Raw genomic sequence first — 27,933 nt, 5'->3', positions numbered from 1 at the left:
ATGGTGCATAAAACATGTGGAAAATCAGCAAGTTCAGAATTAAAATGTAGATTTAATCTTTTTCAGTTCCAGATCCATTTGCTGGTGGCGGAGGTGACCCTTTCGGAGGAGGTGGCGGCGGGCCTGATCCATTCGGCAATGGCGGAACAGGTCGGTTGTCATTTAGTGAAATGTCAAATAGAGAATTTTCGACAAATCAGTTACCGCAAAAAGAAATCCACAAGTATTTTTAAACACAAACGGCATATTTGAATGACATAGCTATTTTCAAATGTAGTCTTCAATGCAACTTTCACAGTTTTCAATAATTTTATTATTCATACGGGTTAATTCGCTGTATAGAGGTGAGAGTTTAATAGCTTTTGGATTATAAATTAGCATTTAGTGCAAACAATATTTTGCTTTGGTTGCTAAAAAACAGAAAAGAGACTTAAATGGGCTTTTGTTGATGCATTTATTCTGTAGCTGCAATGTCATTATTTTGTAAAAAAAAAAACCAAATCTGCCATGGTTATATATTCTTTCGCATTCAAGTCTTTCGGGCTTTGTTAAGATCAGTTTCATTGTTGAGAAACCATGCATTGAGTTCTTGTTTATTTTTACTTTATGTTAAGGATATTGTATATGCGCATCTTTTGAACAAGAGGTATTTATTGGAGTTTTGTGACGGCTTGAACAGAAATGAAATATTTATTTTTGTGATATAGTAAATTTGGGGCAAAATGATAGCCATGCGTTTTTTTAGGTAAGAAGAAAGATCATAACTGGTGGTGAGGTGGTAGATTTTCAGTTTTTCAGTTTTGTTGATCTTTAACTTGTTAATATATGTCTGTGTCAGATATGGTTTTTGGAATGGTAAAGACAAATCGATAAATGTGGGTTAAAAGACAATAAGAAAAAATTCAACTACACCTGCTAGCAAAAAAAAAGACTTGAGATGAACACAAGGTCTGCATAAATGGACAAGTGTCCATACCACTAATTTTTGTTATATTCTTAATCGATCAGAGTCGGAACAAGCTGGGAATGAATCAGTCAACAAAGAGTGCATATGTCCCACAATAACATTTATTCCTTATGCGGGAATGAATCAGTCACCAGAGACTGAATATATCTCATGCACAACAACATTTATTTCTAATATGCGCAGGAATGAACCAGTCAACAGAAACTGCATATACCTCACAACAGCACTGTATATATATATATATATATATATATATATATATATATATATATATATATATATATCTCACAACAACATTTATTTCTCCTGCATGCGTAACATAATATAATATCCCCATGAAATATTGTCCACCAGACAAAATTTTATAATGAAATACTGTCCAGGACAATATTTCATTACGAAATAAAGTCCCTCTCATGACATTTTGTCAAGTTCTTTGGGACAATATTTCACTGTGAAGAATTTCTGGCCATAACAATATTTTCTAATCAAAGTATGTCGTCCCTGAGGAATCATATGCCATGAAATTGTGCGAGTGTTTCTGAAATCTTTGGATATATTGTTCTTGAAAAGTATGTGTTGTATAACACTGAAAGTCTGCATCAAATAGTTCTCATGTATACTGCACAAGCAGGAAGCATGCTCATTATTATCTTTATAACTGAAAATATTTTATAAGGCAAGTATTTTATTTAGATTACAAATATATATTTTCTCATAAGCTAATTTAAATTTGCATTTATCATTGATTAAAAGTCCCCATTGTGTTTAAATACATGTGTATAAGTAAAGTACTGGCAATCACTTATAATATATGTTTGTTATTTTGAACAGATATATCATGTTATGGAGGGGTATTTGCGAAAAATACCAGTGTAAACGTCATTGTCATTGCATCATTAAATCGTTCATTTGTATAGACGTCTTTTTCCACTTGATATACACAACACATTCTTCGATATACGATCACGTGATTGCTGCCGTGCAGTCGGTGTTGTCTGACAATTTTGTTTACAGTTTTCGGATTTCTCAATCTTTGTTTTATCATGCCTTTAGTTGATAATTGGGATAAGGTGAGAAAGAATCCCAAAAATTTTGGCAGGAAGAGGCTCGCGAGGGTAAAAAAGGAATATCCAAAATGTCAAATACCACGGCATAGAGGGGAATTTGCGGCATATTCACCGGCAGTGGTGAAACACAGGAAATTCGTTTGAAATGAGGAAAAAATGTTAGAATATGCGAAAAATACACTGGTTACCAACCAATCAAAATCCGGCATTCTTATATAAGCTGTAATTATCAATAAAATAAAACACTTTAATGATGCCATTGTCCTAAATACCTCCCTTTCATAAGAAAAAATTACATGACACTTCATCCATGGAATATTGTCGCAATATACACAAAATGTAACTTTAACGAGACAAAATGTCATTACTGTCCAATATTCATTGCCATATGAAACTTTGTCCTTCTCTTGACATTTTTCATAGATGAAGACTAAATATCATGATGCATAATCATGAAATATTTTGCTTTACTCGTACAATAATGAGTATATTAAGTATTTCTTTTAGAAAGAAGCCAGTTTTTTTTTTAATTACTGATGTGATTTTCGAAATAGGTGCATCTGGTTCATGTCTGACACAAATCTTTTAAAACAAATCTTGCATAATACTCTTTGAATTCTGTCTAACATAGTTATTAAAAGGTATTTATAAAGTAGAATATTATTGTCGGGGTATGTGACAAAATTGTATTAAAAAGATAAGAGCAGTACTTTATCTTATAGGTTTCTTAAGACTTTTTCAATTTTAAATGTTGCATACGTAAATTTATTTGAGGGTGAATTATTCCGGATTTAAATAATGACAATAAAATGCACGTATTACGTAAAAACCAATCCCGTTTCTCGGTAGCACTTGCTTTCTCTCGCTGTGACAGTAGTTCCGTCTTTTCGCTTGAGTCCAATATAAACAAAAATACTAATACATGAACTATGCATATTTGTTTTACTATAGCTTTGGACAATAGACAATATTTTTCACCATTTTTACTAGTCGACAGAATTATTTTGTACCGTTAAATTTCGTGCTTTAACTTTTGCACGAAAGTGTGTGATATGATATTTAATAGGACACAGTTCTTTGGTCGAAGTTTTCCGAATTGTTTGTAATAAGTTAACAAATTGAAGATTGCTTAAATTGTATCAATGCGTTTTATCGACTTTCGATGATTAATAATCAAAGAAAGATTAAAATGACCTTTAGTTCCAAAAACTTGTGAATGATGAAAGACTATCGACAGTCCTCTTACCTCCTACCAAGTTTCTCGTCAATAAATATTGTCATTTATATAATTTTCACATTTTAAATGCTAACGATTGATACGTTAGAAATAGCTTAGGTCATGTTTAATCCTGATAGCTTGAAATTCTTATCGCCCAAACGCACGGACGGTTGCGTGTCTTAATAAGACAAAAAATAACTGTACTGTTATCTGGAAATAAGTCACAAGTTTGAAATCTAAATTCCCACTTACAAACGATATTTTTTCGATTGAAAATGTACTTAAAACTAAAAAAAAAGTTACTAAAGATATTTTATTATTTAAATACGAACCTTTTTTGACGTGATGATGTAATTGCTTTATTAATATTCATGGTGTCTGATTTTTTAAAGATATGATTATCTTTAAAAAAAAATGTCAGAGAGTTTGTTTAGTTAACAAAAATTACATGATTGGATTGGTTATTTTATCTGTCCATCGGAAAACACTTAGTTACTACATTTTGTTCAATTCAGAAAAATTCTGGTCAGTTAAATTTCTAATTCTGGACTGTTTGGCACACATGCAGGCGACGGACCAAGTGGAGCAGTCTGGGCTTTGTTTTCACATCCCCTCTTTTCAAGTTACAATTTTGGAAATTGTGTGTTGAAACGATAACGAAACTTCATGTATATTGGTATTAAAAAAAAACTAAATCGAACTAGTGAAATAACTTTTTGGGGGAATTGGGGTTTGACAACTTTTTCTTCACGCACTCCAGACCATATGCAGCCGCATATAACATACTGTTTATACTGTTTTATACAATTTTGCATTGTTCTACTTACCAACAGAATATATAGCAACAAATGTTATTTCTGTACATTGCTACATATATACTTCAATTAAATTTTTTTTAATGTGCATCTCTTTTTTAATTATTTAATACTACTGTTTTATTCATAGAACAACTAACACTTTTAAAATCTTTATTGATTAGGAGGTACATCAGACAAATGCAAACCTATCCAAGCACCTGTCAACACTCAAGTAAATTGTATATCTGCAAGTGACAGCAGTCCATTTTAGTAAGTATTTTATAACCATATAATTGCATAGCAGTGTGACGTGTTTTGATAAAACGTTTTTTCTTACTTTTAAGCCGAGTAGGACCATGCATACACTCTGATCGTATAAATTAAATGTTTAAAAAGTTAGTTTGGAAGATAGCTTTAATTTACTGACGCATCTACAGAAAACTATACTGTTGACGGCATGTCAAATTGTTATGTTTATTATATTTACAGTCATTGCATAGCTAATGCTGATCCTGGATACCAGTTCAGAGATGGTGATAGGTCTAAACAAAAAGATTGTGATAGCATGACTGGCAACTTCTTCGGTGGTAACCAGTTTGAACCAGTAGTTCGTAAGTTACAGGATAACCAAACAAAATTGCTCTGTGGATTTGTAATAGTTAGATCATTGTCAAAAATCAAAAATTGAAAAAGACGTGAACAATATCTAAATATAGTGTTACTTAATGTCAATATATATTATATATATAATATATATATATAAAGAAAAGTTAAATATATATATATATCGTTCAGTCTAGGTGGCCGTGTGGTCTAGAGCGCTGGACACAGTGCAGGCGGTGTTGTCTCGATATCCCAATAGCATGAGTTCAATATATATATAATTACTCTAAATATCCGCAAATTTGCAGATTTAACACGAATCCCGGCGAGGGAAGAACAAAAAATGTGCTTCCGCAAATTTGCAGATTTAACATTGTTGTGCTGATATTTAGAGTAATTATATATATATATATATATATATAAATATATATAAACGCCTGAAAAGAATTATATATATAATTCGTCTAAATAACAGCCCAACAATGTTAGTTCTGTAAATTTGCGGAAGCAAATTTTTGTTCTTCCCTGGCCGAGATTCGAAGTCATGCTACTGAGATATCGTAGCACCAAATATATATATATATATAAACGCCTAAAAAGTGTACAAAACAACACCAATATTAAAAAAAGGAAACATTAAATGTAAGTATTTATGAATATTTCGGATAATAGATATCCTTCATCAGTATGATTATGATGTAAAATGAATCATATCAATCTATTCTGATTTAACTATAACAATCTTTAAATTTCTACAATTAAAATCGAGCAACGCTTGTACAATTCTAAAATTTCAAAAATGACGTAGGTTAGGTATTTACAACAGAGACTGCATAGATATGCTTCTAACAAAAATAGTAATGTGCGATATGAACTGGTACATATCTCAAATTACACAGGTGACGAAAGTTGAGTTATTACAACAAAGACTGCGTAGAAATACATTCCCAATGAATAGCACTGACCGATTTGAGCTGGTATAATACTCAAATTTCAAATTTGACGGAGGTAAAGTAATTACAACAGAGGCTGCGTATTTACACATCCCTAATAAATAGCAGTTTGATAATTTAATTTTTTTTTAATTTTGTCAAAGGTTTTGTAATTGACTGTGGCTGCGTATTTATACATCCCAAATGAATTGCACCCTGCGATTTAAACTGGTATAATTCTAGAATTTCAGAGTTGACAAAGGTAAAGGGATGTATACATATATGTCTAAATATATGACAACTTTGAGACAGACGTTGTCCATCAGATAACCTGTGGTTATACCGGGCTAACACCATGCTTTATATACACTTCGTCTCAAATTTAGCCCAAAAAATGTTAGATCTGCAAATTTGCGTTATTTCATTAAGAAATGCACATTTATACCCCGAGGGGTTGAAGGCGAACACTACGATAATATATATACACAATGCAAAAATTTCATTTAAATATTAAAACATCATATACCAATAGTAAAAAAACGAATAAAGTTATGCAGGTATGGTTTCCACTGTCCTCAGTGCATATGACCTTTTTAATGAACGGAACAGTAAGCTGCATAATATTAAAAGAGAGGCGAAAGATACCAAAGGGACATTCAAAGTCATAAGTCGAAAATAAACTGACAACGCCATGGCAAAAAAAAAAGGAGAAAGACCAAAAGACAAACAACAGTACACTAAACACAACATAGAAAACCAAAGACTGAGCAACACGAACCCCATCAAAAACCGGGGATGATCTCAGGGGGTCAGTAGTAAACCATATAACTTATAATATCAAGTTCTATCCTGTTACCCGTTTTGTATATCATGTAACCGATAGTAGTATTGCATTTTGTGTGTGCTACATTGCGTAGGCAAAGACGTTGCAACCATAAAATGAGTCTATTTCAAATAACCAAACATTTCATTATTTGTAAAATACATGTAATTATATACTTTTTGAAGACGTTTCGGTCACATATCGGCTATCATGTTACTGTAGCCATAGTAACCATAGTAACAGGATAGACAAATTTCTATATTGGGGCGTTTTTCAAAAAATGTCCACTTTCTCTGTCAGGCAAGGGCTTAAATTGTGATAAAATTATATATATACATATATATTTATATATAAATTTTTTTTTTGTCTCAGTCTATAAAATGTACTTATTAAAGACAACCACAACACTTTTTGTCTGCTTTATGGTAAGGACTCTCTGAAAATATCAGACCAAAGGGCTCAAAAACAACAAAAATTGACTGTCCACATTTGAAAGTTTATTCAAATTTTGAAAATTTCATACAATTTAACAATCTTTTTAGCTCCCTTTTCAATGTTTTTTCATAGAGCTACATCTGAACATTACAAAAAGTATTCAAATATTTATACAAGTTTAAATAGATTCCATGAAAAAATGTCCACTTCGCAACGACAACAAACAATTGGCAAAATTATAATAATTCTTTTATTTAAATTGTAGTCTTTCCTTTTACTTGCCACTAATACAACCTCATTTAGTAAAATGACGGTCATCTTTGGATGCTGATGATATAGTTTGTCTGCATTTAATCAATTGACAAGTCCTATTGATAGCGTACTCTTTTACTTGTCCACTTTGCAACGTCTTTTTTTTTAAGAAATGTTGAACTCAAATCATAAAAAAACATGGAGTTTATGAAATAAAATGTATTATCTAAGACAATAATCATAAAAACATGTATCTGAGAAACTGCGCGTAACAACAATGGCTGCTAACATGTAAAAACGTCCACTGCGCAACGGTCCACTACACAACATTTCGTTTCGAAGTGGACACAATCCGTTGCGTAGTGGACACAAGAGCGTTTCATATGGGACATATATCGTTACGCAGTGGACATTTGTGAATATTTTAAAAACGGCTTGTAATATTTTCTAGTAGTTAAAATTGCAAATCAAATAGTTAAACCGTATAAGATCATTTATTTTGTCAGATTCTTGAAGAAAAAATACCTTTAAATTGGTACACCATGTTCACTTTTACAGAGTTGTTGTCAAATTTACCGTTCAGTTTAAGGTTGCATATTTTGTATTTAGTTTATACAGATGTTAAAGTATTGACATGTACAATTAAATCACTTATTTCTCAACATTTTTTTTTCATTTTCCAGTTGTTAAAATAGGTACATTTTTTAAAAAGGCCCATTTGTGAATACTGTTGTGAAATAACTAATCCTTGCTGTTATGCGGTGATGATGTTTTTCTTTTGTAGTCTTGGTTTCCAACACGTAATTTAACTTTTTACAAGTATACATTTGTTGGTTACAGCATAGACAGGATAAAAGGGTATGCCCCCGGCTTATTTTGTTCATTAAATGTCTTAATCTCCCTTTCTCTACACTGTTATGCAAGAAACTTGCTGTGTTTAATTTTTAGGATGCTTTGTGACTTTTAAATCATCACTGAATAGTTCCATATTCATATTCATATATTCATGCATAGACATGATGCATTTCGTGTACGCTGATTGAATTTAGTTTGTAGAAAATGTAACATAGAATAATAAAAACAACCTTTGCTTATCCGTTAGAGTTATTAAAAATTAGTTCATTTTGCTTATATTTCAAGGCAATCAGAAAATAGGGAAAAAAGCATTTGAAATGTGCTAACCTAACACTGTACGCACATAAATTACGCAAAAACCTGACTTAAATACTTTTTTATCTTATATATATATAGATTCTACCACTGCATCGAGTGTGATACGATATTTATCCACTCGAGACAGTTAAATTTTCAAATTTAAAACGCGAGGCTCGCCGAGCGTTTTAAATATTTAAAATTTAACTGTCGAGAGTGGATAAATATCGTATTACACGAGATTTGGTGGTGGAATCTGTTTCTCTAATGATTTTCAAACAATACGCAGGCAAATTTATTCCTTCTTTTCGAATGATCTGCAAAAAGATGTGTTCTTTCTATGTGACGTCATCAGGCATGGTCGCCTTTTTTCATGCCGTCACAATAGGAAATTCAGAGGAAAGCAAGAAAATTCGACGTCATAATCGGATTTTAGCCAATGAAGAACTGAGATCAAACGAACCACACGTTGATTAAATTTTTTTTATACAATGGGTGCAGAAAGGGATAAATTGACGAAGAATTAGAGAAATATATATATATAAACAAGTCTAAATTGAAAACAACGTTCAATCCTATGATTGCGTTGGATAAAAACCGCAATTTTTATACGTGTGCATGCAAAACAAATTTCTTGTTAGAGGGGTCTAAATACAGCACAAACAACATTTTCCAAAAGACCAAAAAAGTGAAAAAGTATATTTTAACAAAACGCATTTGACTAACAGGTCGAACAACAAATGTTCTTAAACCCTGCTGACTGCCATTGGCGATTGCCAAAAAAAACGGATCACCGATGTAATAAATGGATCTTAATTAAAAATATATATATATATATATATATATATATATATATATATATATATATATATATAACAAGTCTAAAAGGGTACAACATCACCAAAAAAATAATTAAATCATGAACAAATTTTAGATATTTCGGATAACTAATATCCTTCATCAGTAAGATGTAAAATGTTACATTTTTTTATTTTTTGGTGATGTTGTACCCTTTTAGACTTGTTATATATTATATTTTGTAGTGTACTGTATCATAATTTTATGATCCATCGCCCCGTAAGATTTATCGTTGGCTATTATTCAGTCATTATATATATATATATATATATATATATCATATAGATCTAAATCGTGTTTATTAGCTCACCTGGCCCATTGGGCCAAGTGAGCTTTTCTCATCACTTGGCGTCCGTCGTCCGTCGTCGTTAACTTTTACAAAAATCTTCTCTTCTGAAACTACTGGGCCAAATTTATCCAAACTTGGCCACAATCATCATTGGGGTATCTAGTTTAAACAATGTGTCCGATGACCCCGCCTGTCAACCAAGATGGCCGACATGGCTAAAAATAGAACATAGGGGTAAAATGCAAGTTTTGTCTATTATTTTGAAATAAAATTGAGAATGGAAATGGGGAATAACCGTTATAAATAGAGAAAATCTGGCTGGAGCAAAAAAGTCCAGAATGTTGAGCTCTACCAATTGGTTATATACGTCAAAACTGTCAGACGAATTCTTATAGGAGTTATTGCCCTTAAATGACAAATTTTACCATTTTTTTTTCATTTTTGCCTATTATCTTGAAAACTATAATAGATAGGGAGAAACTTATAATTGCAAAAATGACCAGCAAAACAAGTTCTATAAATAAGTCTAATGGTCGAAATCGTCAGTCGACTCCTTATTAGAGTTATTGCCCTTTGATGACGATTTTTACCAATCTTTTGCGTTTTTGCCTTATATCTTAAAAATTCGAATAGATAGATAGATAGAAACTTCAATAAGCAAAAATGATCAGCAAGACAAGATCTACAATTTAGACAATATGGAAGAAATCGTCCGACGACTCCTTATTGGAGTTATTGCCCTTTAATGATGATTGTTACCATTTTTTTGCGTTTTGCCTTAAATATGATAAAAATTATAATAGATAAAGAGACACTTTAAATCACAAAAATTATCAGCAAGGCAAGATCTACTAACAAGTCAAATTTTGCCGATATAGTTAGTAGACTGTCACTCTTTTTAGGAAGGGGGACGCCTCATAACACATTGTGACGTTAAGATATTTGCCTTTTGTGCCGTCAAATTTGGAAGATCATGAATGTAAACAACTTTAAATAATTTTTATCGTATCCAGGTAATACGCTAGCCAATCAAAATAAAGAATACTCGGAAATATTTCTGCCGAACAAATATAAATAGTGATCCACGTGGTAATTATCATTGAATGATGATTTTCTTAAACTAAAAAAATTCACAATGCCAATGGTTTTAACATGAGCTGGGACTATTATACTAAAAATAGTATAATAGTCCCAGACATGAGGCAGGTGTTACCTTTGAAAGAGGACGAAGTCCGTAACAATAATTTGTCTAATATCAAAGAGGGGGTGGACAGGAGGGTATCGCTTCCCTCCCCCTCGACTCCCGCTTTCCTCCTTTAACTTATCATTTCGTTCAGATATGCCTCTTTTCCCCCTTCACACAAGAAAATCTAGAACTGTGAACATACCTCCGTTTCTCAAACAAGTCCTTGCTAGTGAAGGGGTTGATCTCAATGATCCACAATGGATATGAACATCGTCACATGCACACGAGTATCTAGCATACCAGACCAGAGGAATGACAATGACAAGATGCACAGGGATATAAAAAAAATCTACTAATTTTCATTTAAGGCCCGGTTATAACTTTGGGAAAACTCGATGGACCGGGTAATTTTATAAAAAAAAATCTACTAATTTTCATGCGATGTCAAGATAGATCAAGGTGCATACTGGATAAGCTCAAAATTATTGTCCAAATGGGTATAACTCGGGGACCAGAATATTCTACCTCCAGGCACATCACGACGTTCTAACAACCTACTGGATGTTATGTGTATCCAGAAAGCCATTTCAGAGGAGTTGCGATCACAAGGTTAGGTGCATACTTGATAGGGTCAAACTTTCTAAGTTCAAATGTCCATAACAATGGGAAAACTAATTGAACCAGAACATCTTATCTATACTGAAGTTTGCATGTCATGGTCAGCAGAAACATATAATGCAAGATACTGGAAAGTCCACTTTACGGCTTGTTTTTTTCACAATAAACAAGGTACGATCCCCTCCTTACCTTTGAAACTTCTTTTTATTCTTTTAACATATTTCTTAACCAATAAGTGAATTATTTTTCTTAACTATTTCCTGATATAGTTTAAAAAATTTGAAAAAAAAGAAATAAAAAACAAAAAAGATAATAGGGGAAAACTGGAGACTTAATTGACATGAAAATATTGGAAGTTTAAAACTACGAACTTGTTTGCTTTTGAAACTCCTTTTTTATTTCTGTGAGCACAACTTTCTGGTTTAAAAAACTTAAAAATCTGATGATTTGTTGATAGAGTTCAGAATAATTTATTTTGATTATTTCTTACGTTTTCGAGATATAAGGGATTTAATTTAGAAAATAAAATGTTCTAAACGCTCGGTTTACGGATGACATGACAGAATACACAAATACACAGATGAAACGACATGCCGTAAAGTTTGGAACGTGCCAACCAACTATTTCGCTGTGGGCCGACTGTTCGGGCAGATTTATGAGGTATCAACTTATTATGAAATGAAAATTTTTATATTTTCTTATAATTTATTTTTCAAACTTTACAATTAGCACCAATAAAAAATTAAGATAACTTTAAAATCTAAACGTAATAATCTACTATACTGACAGATTTATATATAAATACATAGATCGATTTTCATATTTCCGAATGTAGAACTGAAAACTTTAAAAAGAAATAACAATTTCATTCCAGACAATTATTTTTAAGAAGATATTGAACTTCGAGCCTCCTCATGGGTTTTTTGATTATGTGATTACTTGGCTGTTTTTATAGTGATTATTTGATTACCAGAACAAAATTTCATGATTATTTGATTATTTGATAATCTAGGACTGTATTTTTGATTATTTTATTATCTTGTTTTAAAAAATAATTAATGATTATGTGATTATATTGGCAAAAAATTTGTGATTATGCGATTACTTGGACACCCCCATGAGGGGCCTCGAATTTGTATTTCGATTTGAAACAAATTTCTTCACAAGTTAATAAAGACATTTTAAGCTACTGTCCTGGCGGATTTGTTTTTACTTTAAAAGTGAAAAGTATTCAATTTCTTGATTTTTTTTATGATTGTGTCTGTAATTTTATAATAATATCAAAATAGTATATACCAGACAATCGTATTAAAGAAACTATTTCATTTATAGTTAAAAATTGCGTTGTTTATTTTACGCCATTTATACAGAAATTTAACGTAAAGCTACTGTCCTAGCAGATTTTTTTTTGTGTTAACGAAATAAAAGTCCATAAAATTTTATATTTTCATAAAGCTTATATTTTAAACTTTCCAATGAACAAAAATTTGTTTACCAGACATTCATTTTGAAGAAGATATTCAACTTTATATTTTGATTTTGAGAGAATTTCAACAAAATTTCTAATGTAATAGGCTACTGTCCTTGCAGATTTTTTTACCTTTAAAAGACGAAAAAAATATTAAATTATAAATTTTTGAAATGATTATTCCCTAAACTTTATAATAGTACAAAAATTTTATGGCAGACAGTTGTTTTGGAGAAATTATTTCAATTGTAAGTAAACTTTTCTCTTAAAATTTAACTGTCCTGGCATATTTTTTTTTACTTATAAATTTTTTATTTTTTAAAAACTTTACAATAATGTAAGTAATTATCCTGTTCTTTATCATACAGTTTAAATTTTAACAATATGTTGAGTAAAACGAAGGTTACAGATGAAAACGTATCGAAAATAACTGTCCTGGTTTTTTACTTTCCCGTTGGATACAGATACAGTCTGTAAAGCAGCAGTCCTTACATAGGAACTTTAGAGACACATCTGACCAGGCCGATTGTTATCATTCATTGGGACACAAGCACTGTGAACCCAACGATCACAACTACTGCACTGGATTGTGCAATCAACACATTCTTCATCACATTGAACACAAGGATTTTTTTTTTTTTTTTTTTTCTTTTTCTATAGCACTCAGATTGTTGTTGACTTTATAGAAAAAAAATATCATATATAAAAACAAAAAGAAACAATTTAACAAAACAAAATATAAAAAGTAGTGGGTTATAACAGATTGAACACAAGGATATAAAGCCATTTTAAAAATGGAAGACAGCACATATGTCTTCACATGTTTTTATACCAAATTTTAGTTACTTGTAAAAACATTAATATTTGCCAATGAAAATCTTTAATTTCTTTTTGAGAAAATACACACATACGAATCATCCATTCAGCTGCTTTGTTTTTATTATAAAACAATCAAGTATAATTAATTTTTTGATTAAATTTAAATTAAATATGTGAAAATTCTTAATTACGTTTCATTCAATATTGAGTAAATCGTTAAGAAAACTAATTACTGATTGGAGTAATTGCATGGCTTTGATGTATTGTTAACTTTTCGAAACCTTACTGAAAAACAATTATTGGACAATACTCTGTATATATACAGTACATTATTTAATACTTTATTTTCATAGCTTTTCCCTTTGAATGCATATGCAATCAATCTTTTATTCTTCCCATTGTGTTTTCCTTGGTCGCCATGTTGGATGTACACACTAATATTTATAATGATCTTTATGAACTTACCTGCTTTCTATAAATCATTTTTAAGTTATAAAATACACTTATAATACAATATTATTTAATAATCAATGTTTAAATGTCACTAATATGTGCTAATATTAAAATTTCAAGTGTTATTCGGTGATTACAAGTGTTATTTGGCTAATAACGGTGTTATTCGGTCATTCGAGGTACCGCAGATACAACACGGTACGGACAATACGGAAAGTTCGGAAACGATCTTTTTCGCATGCAATATGGCCCGAGAACACAGTTATTTCGTAGTGCATTTCTTTTAGACAATGAATTCAAAATAAAAAAATCGCACCTGCTCTATCTCAAAAAGATTTTTACAGTGAAGTGTACTACTATTGATACAAATAATATCAAAATTATAGAAACTTCTACCAGCTCTAACTCAAAATATTGACAATTCTGTGTTAAGGGGGGCTAAAATTCAGTTTGACAGCTTCAGACATTCTAATTTTTGACCTTTTTTAACTGGACCAAATCACTACTTAACATAAAGATTCAGCACCCAAATTTTTTTAACATGTAATTTCATCCCCTTAATATTTCATGCATAAAATATCAAGAAATAAATTGGGAAAGTGTATCAAAAAAAAAATGCAAGTTATACACTGTTCACACTAGGGACTATAAACCAAAGGACGATAACTGTGTCCTTGGACCTAATAGGATAGAAAGACTTGACCAATTTTAATAAAACTTTGCAGGACCTAAGCCTAGGCAATTATAAGATAGTTGGCCAAGTTTCATGGCCATAGGATATATATTATAGAAACTAGGGCCATTTTAATATTGAAATTTGGTGGTTTATTTTTGACGTTTAAATCAAATATTTTCAACTGTCAAGATTTTGGCCTAAAAAATTTAAATATTGCAAAAATTTGCTTTTTAAATACTCTTAAATTTAATATAATAAGTATTAAAAGCAACGGAACACTCATTTGATTTATCAGATTTATTACAGTTATTCAAAAGTCAAATTTATATGAGCCTGTGCCTGAAAATAGAGATTTTCGAATTAAGGGAAGCCTTACATAAACATGCATTTTTTTCAACCAATTTGAAGTTTTTGAAGTTTTTTAACCATACATTATTCTTCCATATATATTAAATGTACTTTAAATGTAAAGAAAAGTTACAAAAAGCATACCACATAAGTATAAAATGGTCTTAGGCCATGTAAGACTGAGAATTATTTAGAGTCGATTTAGGCCGTAGCCCATATTTACATATAAAAATGCACACAGAGGCTATAAGAAATTGAAATTTGTTACTTTTTGCTCATTTCTATGCTAAGATGTCATGATACAAGAAGTCTAATTGCAAAAGGACTCTTGAATTCAACTTTTTTTTGCAGACAGTATGGTCTGATGACCAGTTTTTCACTTTTCAATGGAAAACTTGCATGTAGTTTTAGTCTCATTTGGCATATATTTGAACCACTTACTATCCTAAAGAAGAAAATCATGGTAGCATATGAAATGAATAGGGTGTACTGATCATTGTAAAGTGTTTTTTTTTACAGATTTAGTGAAATATTTGTGATGGACTTTTCACATTTCACATACATTAAACAGGCCGTTTAACCAGGGACATAAATACAAATATTCTGCACATTTTTTCTGTGATAATCTACTTTTCTCTAGATTCCGAGTTCACAAATGGTTAATTAAATTTGATTTAAGCATAGAAACACAAATATCAGGAACATAAAAAGCTGTCAGATAGAAAGTCAGCATGGCTCTTAGGCATAAAATGGAAACTGTTTTAAAATGCTTATTTTAGCCGTATAATGCCAAAATGGGACATTTTAACAGAATTTCTGTCAAACAAAGATGTAAATCCTTTACTTTTATTGAGTTTGACAAATTGAAACCAGCAAACCATTCAGGAAAGTTGCCAAAGTACAGAATCTACATTTACGGAATTCATCTCTTAGGCCCGAGAACACAGTTATTTCGTAGTGCATTTCTTTTAGACAATAAATTCAAATTAAAAAAATCGCACCTGCTCTATCTCAAAAAGATTTTTACAGTGAAGTGTACTACTATTGATACAAATAATATCAAAATTATAGAAACTTCTACCAGCTCTAACTCAAAATATTGACAATTCTGTGTTAAGGGGGGCTAAAATTCAGTTTGACAGCTTCAGACATTCTAATTTTTGACCTTTTTTAACTGGACCAAATCACTACTTAACATAAAGATTCAGCACCCAAATTTTTTTAACATGTAATTTCATCCCCTTAATATTTCATGCATAAAATATCAAGAAATAAATTGGGAAAGTGTATCAAAAAAAAAATGCAAGTTATACACTGTTCACACTAGGGACTATAAACCAAAGGACGATAACTGTGTCCTTGGACCTAATAGGATAGAAAGACTTGACCAATTTTAATAAAACTTTGCAGGACCTAAGCCTAGGCAATTATAAGATAGTTGGCCAAGTTTCATGGCCATAGGATATATATTATAGAAACTAGGGCCATTTTAATATTGAAATTTGGTGGTTTATTTTTGACGTTTAAATCAAATATTTTCAACTGTCAAGATTTTGGCCTAAAAAATTTAAATATTGCAAAAATTTGCTTTTTAAATACTCTTAAATTTAATATAATAAGTATTAAAAGCAACGGAACACTCATTTGATTTATCAGATTTATTACAGTTATTCAAAAGTCAAATTTATATGAGCCTGTGCCTGAAAATAGAGATTTTCGAATTAAGGGAAGCCTTACATAAACATGCATTTTTTTCAACCAATTTGAAGTTTTTGAAGTTTTTTAACCATACATTATTCTTCCATATATATTAAATGTACTTTAAATGTAAAGAAAAGTTACAAAAAGCATACCACATAAGTATAAAATGGTCTTAGGCCATGTAAGACTGAGAATTATTTAGAGTCGATTTAGGCCGTAGCCCATATTTACATATAAAAATGCACACAGAGGCTATAAGAAATTGAAATTTGTTACTTTTTGCTCATTTCTATGCTAAGATGTCATGATACAAGAAGTCTAATTGCAAAAGGACTCTTGAATTCAACTTTTTTTTGCAGACAGTATGGTCTGATGACCAGTTTTTCACTTTTCAATGGAAAACTTGCATGTAGTTTTAGTCTCATTTGGCATATATTTGAACCACTTACTATCCTAAAGAAGAAAATCATGGTAGCATATGAAATGAATAGGGTGTACTGATCATTGTAAAGTGTTTTTTTTTACAGATTTAGTGAAATATTTGTGATGGACTTTTCACATTTCACATACATTAAACAGGCCGTTTAACCAGGGACATAAATACAAATATTCTGCACATTTTTTCTGTGATAATCTACTTTTCTCTAGATTCCGAGTTCACAAATGGTTAATTAAATTTGATTTAAGCATAGAAACACAAATATCAGGAACATAAAAAGCTGTCAGATAGAAAGTCAGCATGGCTCTTAGGCATAAAATGGAAACTGTTTTAAAATGCTTATTTTAGCCGTATAATGCCAAAATGGGACATTTTAACAGAATTTCTGTCAAACAAAGATGTAAATCCTTTACTTTTATTGAGTTTGACAAATTGAAACCAGCAAACCATTCAGGAAAGTTGCCAAAGTACAGAATCTACATTTACGGAATTCATCTCTTAGGCCCGAGAACACAGTTATTTCGTAGTGCATTTCTTTTAGACAATAAATTCAAATTAAAAAAATCGCACCTGCTCTATCTCAAAAAGATTTTTACAGTGAAGTGTACTACTATTGATACAAATAATATCAAAATTATAGAAACTTCTACCAGCTCTAACTCAAAATATTGACAATTCTGTGTTAAGGGGGGCTAAAATTCAGTTTGACAGCTTCAGACATTCTAATTTTTGACCTTTTTTAACTGGACCAAATCACTACTTAACATAAAGATTCAGCACCCAAATTTTTTTAACATGTAATTTCATCCCCTTAATATTTCATGCATAAAATATCAAGAAATAAATTGGGAAAGTGAATAAAAAAAAAATGCAAGTTATACACTGTTCACACTAGGGACTATATTCGTAACAACGAAAACCAAAGGACGATAACTGTGTCCTTGGACCATCTTCTGCAAATAATCTCCAAACGCAATAAGATGGTCATAAAGAATAACAACACCTTTTATCGTGTAAGATTTTTGTTTAATACAGTACTGAATCGGTTTCCCTGTTTCCTCGAATTCTTCATGTTCCCGCCCACCCGTCCCCCTTACTCCCGGTTCCCGTCCCCTTACTCCTGGGTCCCCCCACTGTCTATCCCATCATCAAACGTTAAAAGTACAGTATAGCATAACTAAGTATAATTATAAAAACATAATAATTTATACCTAAAAACAACGAGTAAACAAAGTGATCTTTTCAACGTATTTACACTTGAATGCAAAATTGTCCGCCATTACTTAAAAGCACACAAGTTCCCGTAAATTTTTTTGAGATTATTACAAAGGTTTGTAAGACTGTAAGTGTATTGTTCTGAGATTATAGCCCTTGTAAGACCAGGATACTGATCTTTTTGGTTCTCTCTAGTTATCATTTCTTATTAATTTGGAAAATGTATTTACAGCAAGGATTTGTATAGTAAGACTATACAAATCCTTGTTTACACAGTAAATGGCCAAAAGTTTTCGTCACCTTTATTTTTTTGCTATATAGATATATTTCATATATCCTCGTCTCATGGGTTTTTGTGCCATTAAGGATGCATTGTGACGTCACAATTTCCATTGAAAAAGCATGCATAGTACGAATTCATAGGACGTACAAAAACATATGATCTGGAGATAATAACACATTTAAAAAAAAATCATGATTTTGAAGGCATATTAGAATGGTTGGATTTTTACAAACCAGGGGCTCCTTTCACAAAAAAACTTAAGAGTAAAAATACTTGTAAGTATTACAAATTTCAGTATAAGTTACGATCAATTCTAATCGTAAGAATTTTTGTGAAAAGAGTTGCTGGTGTTGAAAGAAGCAGAATTGTCTGAAGTATATTTGTCTATTTGGTCATAGTTTTGTCTTCAGTTGTTTTTGTTTTCTCCTGATGATCATAACTTGTATAATATTTCTTTACAATTTAATTTGTTGAAATATATAGCAAATTTCTGAACCAAAAATAATACTTGTATTTATATCATCAGAAAATGAAAACACTCCAAAACAAAAATGCAACCAAATAAAAAAATAATTATGTGACAATTCTGCTTCTATTGGTACCAAGTTGATTAAAATCCAACCAGAAATGACCCCACAATATTTTTTGAAAAAAACATAGTTTATTTGTCTCGACTGGGACGAAAGTCGCAGAAGGCGAGATATAGGTGTTGCCTTTCGGAAGGCTGTGACAAAAGCATCCATAATTGTTAAGTTTTCTGCTTAAATCAGTTTGATAGGAACTACTTGTGATAGATCAATGATATTTTCTATAAAGTTGCATTATTATCATTACATATGATCAGTTTGATGACTATTTCAAGGCCCTGCCCCCTAGTCCAGTGACTTTGAATTAAGTAGCAATTTTCTATGTTAAAGTTTTCTGCTTAAGTTAGTTTGATAGGAACTACTTGTGATAGATCAATGATGTTTTCTATAAAGTTGCATTATTTCTATCAATAGATGTACATCTCAGTTTGAGAACCAACTGTGCCCCTCTTCTTGCCGACTTGTTCCTTTATTCATATGAGGCGGACTTCATACAGGAACTTCTTGGGAAGAAAAAAAAGAAGTTAGCAGTATCCTTTAACTTTCCTTCCGCTATATAGATGATGTTCTCTCATTAAATAATTCAAAATTTGGTGACTATGTTGAACGCATCCATCCCATCGAACTTGAGATAAAGGATACAACAGATACAGTTAAGTCTGCCTCATATCTTGACTTACATCTAGAAATTGACAGTGAGGGTCAGTGGAAAACAAAACTTTACGACAAAAAAGATGATTTCAGCTTCCCAATTGTGAACTTTCCATTTCTATGTAGCAACATTCCAGCAGCGCCTGCATACGGAGTATATATCTCCCAGTTGATACGATATTCCAGGGCTTGTATTTCCTATCATGATTTCCTTGATAGAGGGTTGCTGCTCACAAGGAAGCTATTAAACCAAGAGTTCCAAGTGGTGAAGTTAAAATCATCCCTTCGTAAATTTATGGACGCCATCACACGTTGGCTGACCATTACGGAATATCTGTTTCACAGATGATGAGGGATATGTTCCAAATGTTGTAACTACAATCCCGTCCCCTTTTCCTTGAATGTGACCTACCGAATTAGACTTATTACCGGGTTTGTACTAACATGAGCAACACAACGAGTGCCACATGTGAAGCAGAATCTGCTTACCCTTTTGGAGCACCTGAGATCACCTGAGATTATTTTCTATGTTGTGTTTTGTGTACTATTGTTTGTCTCTTGATCTTTTTCTTTTTTAGCCATGGCGTTGTCAGTTTATTTTCGACTTGTGAGTTTGAATGTCCCTTTGGTATCTGTCGCCTCTCTTTAATTGGACAGGTTTGTCAAAATCAGAATAGCATTGAAGTGCAGATTCTTTTACAAATAAAACTGTCTGCTAGTCATGCTAGTCATGATCAACTTACTAAAATTTCAGAAATTTTATATACATAAATTAACTAGTGACAATTGTAAGCATTTTGTGTATATATATTGGTGTTGGATTATAATTTAAAGAGATGCTTTCAAAATAGACCTAAATTCAACAGTTCCTGAATTTAAATTACAACACTGAAGTTGTGACATTATAGCAGCAGCCCTAGTACACAAGTAAGCCAATATACACCTTAATTGGTTCACTGCTACTCTAGATAAGTTGTTAACCATGTTAGGAAATAGAACATTCTGAAGTATTTGTATAATTCTAATTTCAGCCATTTGTGATCCTCCATGTCAACACCGTGGGACATGTGTTATGCCAGATACATGTGCTTGTACACCAGGTTGGAAAGGTGCCAAATGTGAACAAGGTAAATAAAATGTCCATTATTTGTGGTCATCTTTACAGTGATCTTTTTGTTGTCCCCAATGAATATTATTTGAAAGCTAGCTCCTATTAATATTCATCTCAATCTAAGACTCACATAATACATTATATAATAATCTATTGTAGAAAAAGTTTGATTTAAAACAAAATCGCACAAGTATGTTCAGTGACAGAACCAAACAGAAGGGATTTAGAGGCCCTTGTTTTATGTTTATTTTTTTTCTTAAATATGAGGAGAAGAACAGCAATACAAAATCTTTACTTATCTTCATTCTAGAAATGTATTATACCATCGGAATTTGGATTTTATTAAATTTTTTGAGAAATGAATATATCCAGAAATCTTGTAAAGCATTTGCCACATGTGGAGCAGGATCTGCTTACCCTTCCGGAGGACCTGACCTGAGATCACCCCCCTGTTTTTGGTGGGGTTTGTGTTGCTCAGTCTTTATGTTGTGTTTTGTATACTGTTGTTTGTCTTTTGGTCTTTTTCTTTTTTTGCCATGGCATTGTCAGTTTATTTTCGACTTATGAGTTTGAATGCCCCTTTGGTATCTTTTTCCTCTCTTATAAGAATACTTTGATTGCAAAAAAAAATTTATGCCATAAGGTTTGAGGTTATACAGTCAAACTGACTACAAACAAATATGTATCAGATTTATTTCTTATTATCTGAAATGAGATTCAAATTATTTTTGCAGCTGCAGCTTTATGTGCAGATCCATCATCACCTCAGGGTGGCAGTATCCAATGCCACCAAGGAACAACAAAAAAAGAATGTACTGTCACTTGTCAACCAGGGTTTACATTTGAATATCAACCCTCAGATAAATACACATGTTCATCTAATGGTACTTGGACTCCAGCCGTTACAAGCATACCAAACTGCCTTCCTAGTAAGTTAATTATATAATCATGATAATTGTCTTTTAATCAGTGGTGACTGGGTGACAAGATGTTTTAAAGACTGGAAATTTTTTTATTAAGAAGGCAGAGATTCCAAAATGTGTGAGGAGATGTCAAAAATATTCCCTTGAAAAAATAAGAGAATCCATTTGGAGGCAGAAGTCTCGCATCCCATTTTAGAATTTTTTGTCCCCAGTGCAAAGCGTTGCGGTGGACATAGAAATACCGGATCCGTCCATCCGTCCAGTCTGTTAGCGCTCTCACTTGTACAATTCTTGCCAGATTTTTATGAAACTTATATCATAGGTTTGTATCAGCAATGTCTTGGACATGTTTGAAAATCAGTGGCAATCAATTATTTTTAAAAGTGTTATGCCCTTGGAAACATTAATTATATCGAAAATTGCATCGTTAGGGCTCTCATGTGTACAATTCTTGCCAGATTTTTATGAAACTTATATCATAGGTTTATATTAGCAATGTCTTGGACAAGTTCGAAAATTAGTTTATATTAGCAATGTCTTGGACAAGTTCGAAAATTAGTGCCAATCAATTATTTTTAAAAGTGTTATGCCCCTTGGAAACATTAATTATATGGGAAATTGCATCGTTAGCGCTCTCATGTGTACAATTCTTGCCAGATTTTTATGAAACTTATATCATAGGTTTATATCAGCAATGTCTTTGACAAGTTTGAAAATCAGTGCTGATCAATTATTTTTAAAAGAGTTATTCCCCTTGGAAATATTGATTATATGGAAAATTGCAATATAAGTGTTCTCATGTGTTCAATTCTTGCCAGAATTTTATGAAACTTATATCATAGGTTTATATGAGCGTTGTCTCGGACATGTTAGAAAATCAGTGCCGATCAATTATTTTTAAAAGAGTTATGCCCTTGGAAATATTAATTTTATGGAAAATTGTCTTAAGAGCTCTCTAATGTGTACAATTCTTGCAAGATTTTTATGAAATTTCTATAATAGGTTTATATCAACAATGTCTTTGACGAGTTTGAAAATCAGTGCCAATCGATTATTTTTAAAAGAGTTATGCCCCTTGGAAATATTGATTTTATGGAAAATGCATTGTTAGCACTCTCATGTGTACAATTCTTGCCAGATTTTTATGAAATTTATATCATCAATGTCTCAGACAAATTTAAAAATCAGTGCTGATCAAATACTTGTAACCAGTTATGCTCCTTTGAAAAATTAATTATAATGGAAATCCTATTGCATTTGCTCTGAAGCATTCATTTCTATTAAGATATTTATAAATTGTTTTAAAGAACAAAAAAAAAGATTTTTTTTTTTACTTATTGCCCTTGTACCTTGGATAGATTAAATATGTGCAACGCGGGGGACATTGGAACTCTGTTCTTTTATTTAAAAATTTTGAATAAAAAAAATATCTCTCTTGATCAATTTTGATGAAGTCTGGTACTTTTTAGTAGTAGCTTTTGCCTACAGTACCCTAATTGTTGGCTCTTTTTTATTTTTTTTATATTATCAAGTTGATTGTATGTTTTTATTTAAAATTATTTATTACTCTTACTCTCTGAAAAGCAATTTTTGTATATTCATTGTATTTTCCACTGGAAAGTTGTCTATATTTGTCAATTTTTACCATCAAAATACATTTTAAGTACAAAAAGTAAATGGGGATCATTATTGATTTGAAATTTTTTACAAAAATATCCAAATGTGTATAAATGAAAATTTATGTAAAAAAATAAGATAAAAGAAATGCTATAGAGCTGATTTTCAAATTGTCATAGCTATTCAAACTACTTTATATAGTAATAATGCTTTGATAAGTATTTCGTAGGAATAAAACACTTTTACTTAGCCATGGTATTTGAACCTGTCTAAAGACCTCAGATTTTCAAACTACTTTATATAGTAATAATGCATAACCTAATGTACATTTGACATTTTACAATCATTTAAAGCAAATACAGGGGGTTCAATATTCCATCAGAGGTTCAACTTTCCTTATGGTATTTCAATTTTCAGGGGGTTCAAAATACAATATGACACCAGACCAAATGGCAAAAAATCTTGATGAATTACCAAACTGAATAGTTATTCAAGATGAGTTGTAATTTTATTTTATTAAAAGTAATACATAATTTATCTTTTTACTGTGTCTTCATTTGGATTTTATGAATTTGAGACTGAGTAGCTATCAACTTGAGGCAATGCACATTTTGATAATAAAAATTATTTCCACTAGTAAAATATGTACTTGAAATAGTTAAGCTTTCAGTCTTGTGTATCATCTAATAAAAATGTTCAACTAATGTCAAAATAATTAATGACTGTAATATGGAATCAGCAAGCTTCATTCAAATGCATCATGACTCTTGATAAAAAAAAAATGTCAATCCTTTTCTGGAGCTGAAAATAATAGGAAAAAGGTTGCATAATCAAATATTTTAAATAAAACTAATGTAATTCTATAAATACTGAGAAAGAATTATTTTTTTTTACAAAAGCTTTTACTATGTAAAAAAATGTAATAACAAATAGACACAGTTAAAGTTCAGACCTGGCCTTGCATTTTGACCATCTGCTGAATACTTATTAACTCATTTAAAATTTTAACATCTGCTAGTTACGTATTTAAAATAGTCATACACGTAACATGTATGTGTGAAAATGATATATACTTCACCCAACAACAAAAAACAATTTGATGATGTCAAAGTTCTGATCCTGCATTTACTTTTCAGTAACTTTAAATAAAAAATATTTGCTGGTTATGACTCACAAATAATTAATGAGAGTTTTGGGAATTACTTACACAAGTAAAAAAAATGTGTATGTAGATTAAATTTTTTTCTATATTTAAAGGTATTTCCCTTTCATTTGTCTGTAATGTGAATTTGGGAAAGTATGAACATTTGCTAGTTTCAGTTCCAGTTAGAATAACGTTTTATAAAATAAATCTTCAAGGACAAATGCATTAGACTTTGATTCAATGTAAGGAGCATTTAAGGATGTTCGCTACTCTTGATTTTCACTTATAGTCAGATGTTTGGAATCCTCTAATTTTATCCATGTAGTGCCAATAAAAATTTTGCCTGCTAAACCCTACTTTTCTTTTCATAATTTTATTACATATAGTTTAATAAGCCGTTTTTAAAAATCTTATAAATCCTTGTTATTTTTTCATAGTTTTTAAAAGAAAAAAGGTGCCAATGTCAGAATGTTAAATGTATGAAAAATCTAGAGAGAATCATTTCCCGCCAAATTTTCAATTGGTTATATCTCATAAACAATTACAAGGCCCTATCATTTTTTCCTACTTTTAAAATCCCCTTATTTATATACTATAAATTTATGACAGACTTTGAAAACCCTTATTATTTTTAAACAGAGGAATCAGGATCAAACATCTTTAAGAAAATCGAATACAAAATTACTTCTCAGTTGTGCAGGTAAAAAAGTTTAGATTCAAGTACTTAACTTAAAAATAGCTTCTTGTAAGTAAATGAAATTTAAACATACAGAAATAATGAGACCCCTAGTCAAAAGAACAATATTTTAGATTTCACTTATTTGTAATTCATTATTAAATGTTCGTCAACAGGGGAAAAAAAGCTAAATTTACATAAATGCACTTTTTTACTTTGTTTATCAGTCCTGTGTTACTGCTGTTAACCTGTAGTCCTGCATTATTTGAATTTAAGGCATTTGTTAGAAAGCGGTATGGAATTTGATAATTTTTCAATGTTTTATTTCAATTCTGTGTATATATATATATAAATATAGATCATGAAACCTGTCTCAATGGGTCTTAAATGAACATTTCAACAGTTTATTTTTATTTTACTTTACATTGCTACAAGCATAATATGTATGTTTCTAATAGGTCTTTGACCATCAAATGCAATAATAGAAAGATGTAGAAACATACTTATTATTGTTCTAAATACTTTCCAGAAAGGAAATACGATACATCTGCTAACAAATATACTATTATTTACCTGTTATTTTCTCTCCCAGTTCAATTTAAAAAAAAAATGCATAGTTAAAATATCAGCATGTGAACAGTCACATATTTATACAAACCAGAATCCCTGTGGATGCAAAGCAAAACATTAATCATGTAGTTTGTTATTCAGGACATTCAGGCAGTAAAATATTTTTTTATTCTTATTTATTTGATATATTAATTTGAATTAGAAAACATATATTGAAAGTTAGACATAATAAAGCATGTCGAAGTTTATATAACTTAATATCTTAAAGTATTAATTTATTATTACAGTTTGTCTGCATGTTTATTTGTTATCTGACTTTATTTAGTTAACCCAAATGCATCTTTTTCAGTTGATACAATGATAATTTACACATTAGAACTATATACAAATATTTGATCACATTTAGTCAAGAAGAATGGGTAAACAAAGCTCAAATGCAGAACAGAGTAGATATGCCTTTAATTATGTATATGGCAGCAAATAGCTTAGCCTTTTCCTGATGAATTAATATATTTCTGTTTTTCAGTTGGATCAAGTGTAACTATAATACCTGGAGGAAATTCAAGTAAAAATCATTTTAAGCTTTTAGCTTTTGGAACAGCATTTCAGCTTTATGTGTGTGCAGTTGAAAATGTGATCAAACTATCTAATCTCATAGCTTTTATGCCACATTATCCCATTTTTAATATTAAAATAATATGAAAACACATACTTTTCAAGCAACAAAAAAGGTAGTCAAGACAAACAAAGGTCATGTTCAAACTAGATTTAGTAGTCAGTGAATTTAAAATGCTTATAATTATTTTCTTGGTCAAACTTTATAATCAATTGTTAATTGATTAAGATAGCCACAAGGCTAAATACTACTTGAATTAGAATGCATACATATTGCATACATGTATTGTTTCACTGCATTGGACCAAATTCTATTATTTAAATGTTACAAGTTACTATGAAACTACTTCTGATAGAATAGCGGTTCAAACAGGAGCAATTTGTCTCGTACATCCAATGCTTTTATAAGCTTTTATAGCTTTAGATTCTTTTGCAGAAAACACCTTAGATTTATCGAGATTTTATGCAGTGTTTTGTTCTATTCAGTTAATAAAATCTATATTGTATTTAGAAATGTTAAGCAACAAAACCATTAAACCGGGAACTTAATTCTGGAAAATTGATAAATGTTTGATGAAAACTAACTCAATTAAGGATGAATGCATGGCTTTAAGGGGTTAGTTAATACAGACTAAAATATCAGTGAAAGAAGAGTGTACTGAGCCATGCATGGCTAACCCTCTTTAGTTTGGTTAGTTTTCACAACATCATACATTTCTTATCAATTTTCCAGAATTCAAAATTATTCCAGATTCAAATTATTCCTTTGTTATTAAGTCATTGATATTTCTAGATGTTTCTGCTTTACAGCTCCTCTTCAGACGAAGTTTTTTTTTTAATAGTTTTTTTGCTTATAAATATATTGTGGAATTCATTTATTTCCTGCTTTTTGTCGAGCCTTCGACTTTTGTCGAAAAAGCGAGACATAGCGATCCTACATTCCGTCGGCGTCGTCGTCCACAAATATTCACTCTGTGGTTAAAGTTTTTTGAAATTTTAATAACTTTCTTAAACTATCCTGGATTTCTACCAAACTTGGACAGAGGCTTGTTTATGATCATAAGATAGTATCCAGAAGTAAATTTTGTAAAAAAAAAAATCCTGTTTTTCCGTATTTTACTTATAAATGGACTTAGTTTTTCTGCCAGTTAACATTACATTCACTCTGTGGTTAAAGTTTTTAAAATTTTGATAACTTTCTTAAACTATCCTGGATTTGTACCAAACTTAGACAGAAGCTTGTTTATAATCATAAGATAGTATCGAGAAGTAAATTTTGTAAAAAAAAAAATCCTGTTTTTAATAATTTTTTCCCCATTTTTGTTGACATAGCGATCCTACATTCCGTCGTCGTCTGAATTAAGGGATAAATCGTCAAATAATGTAAAAATTATCTTCTTTATCATTTGTTCATTCAATAAATTTATGTTTCAACT

At 30.8% G+C, this 27,933-nt stretch overlaps 1 protein-coding gene across 1 annotated transcript in view; it reads left to right on the top strand.

The window, feature by feature from the left end:
- Positions 1-3,670: 3,670 nt before the first annotated feature.
- LOC127728961 (mucin-5AC-like) overlaps positions 3,671-27,933 on the top strand; it is a 243,755-nt gene continuing 219,492 nt past the window's right edge. The window contains exons 1-5 of the mRNA XM_052236541.1: positions 3,671-3,680; positions 4,236-4,323; positions 4,543-4,664; positions 20,873-20,968; positions 21,687-21,881. Of these exons, the coding sequence (XP_052092501.1) occupies positions 3,671-3,680; positions 4,236-4,323; positions 4,543-4,664; positions 20,873-20,968; positions 21,687-21,881 (511 nt within the window). The remainder of the gene's footprint in view (positions 3,681-4,235; positions 4,324-4,542; positions 4,665-20,872; positions 20,969-21,686; positions 21,882-27,933) is intronic.

The sequence above is a fragment of the Mytilus californianus genome, unplaced genomic scaffold (genome assembly GCF_021869535.1).
Source record: "Mytilus californianus isolate M0D057914Y unplaced genomic scaffold, xbMytCali1.0.p SCAF_2, whole genome shotgun sequence".
Classification (NCBI taxonomy): Eukaryota; Metazoa; Mollusca; class Bivalvia; order Mytilida; family Mytilidae; genus Mytilus; species Mytilus californianus.
This window is presented reverse-complemented; position numbering and strand designations above follow the sequence as displayed.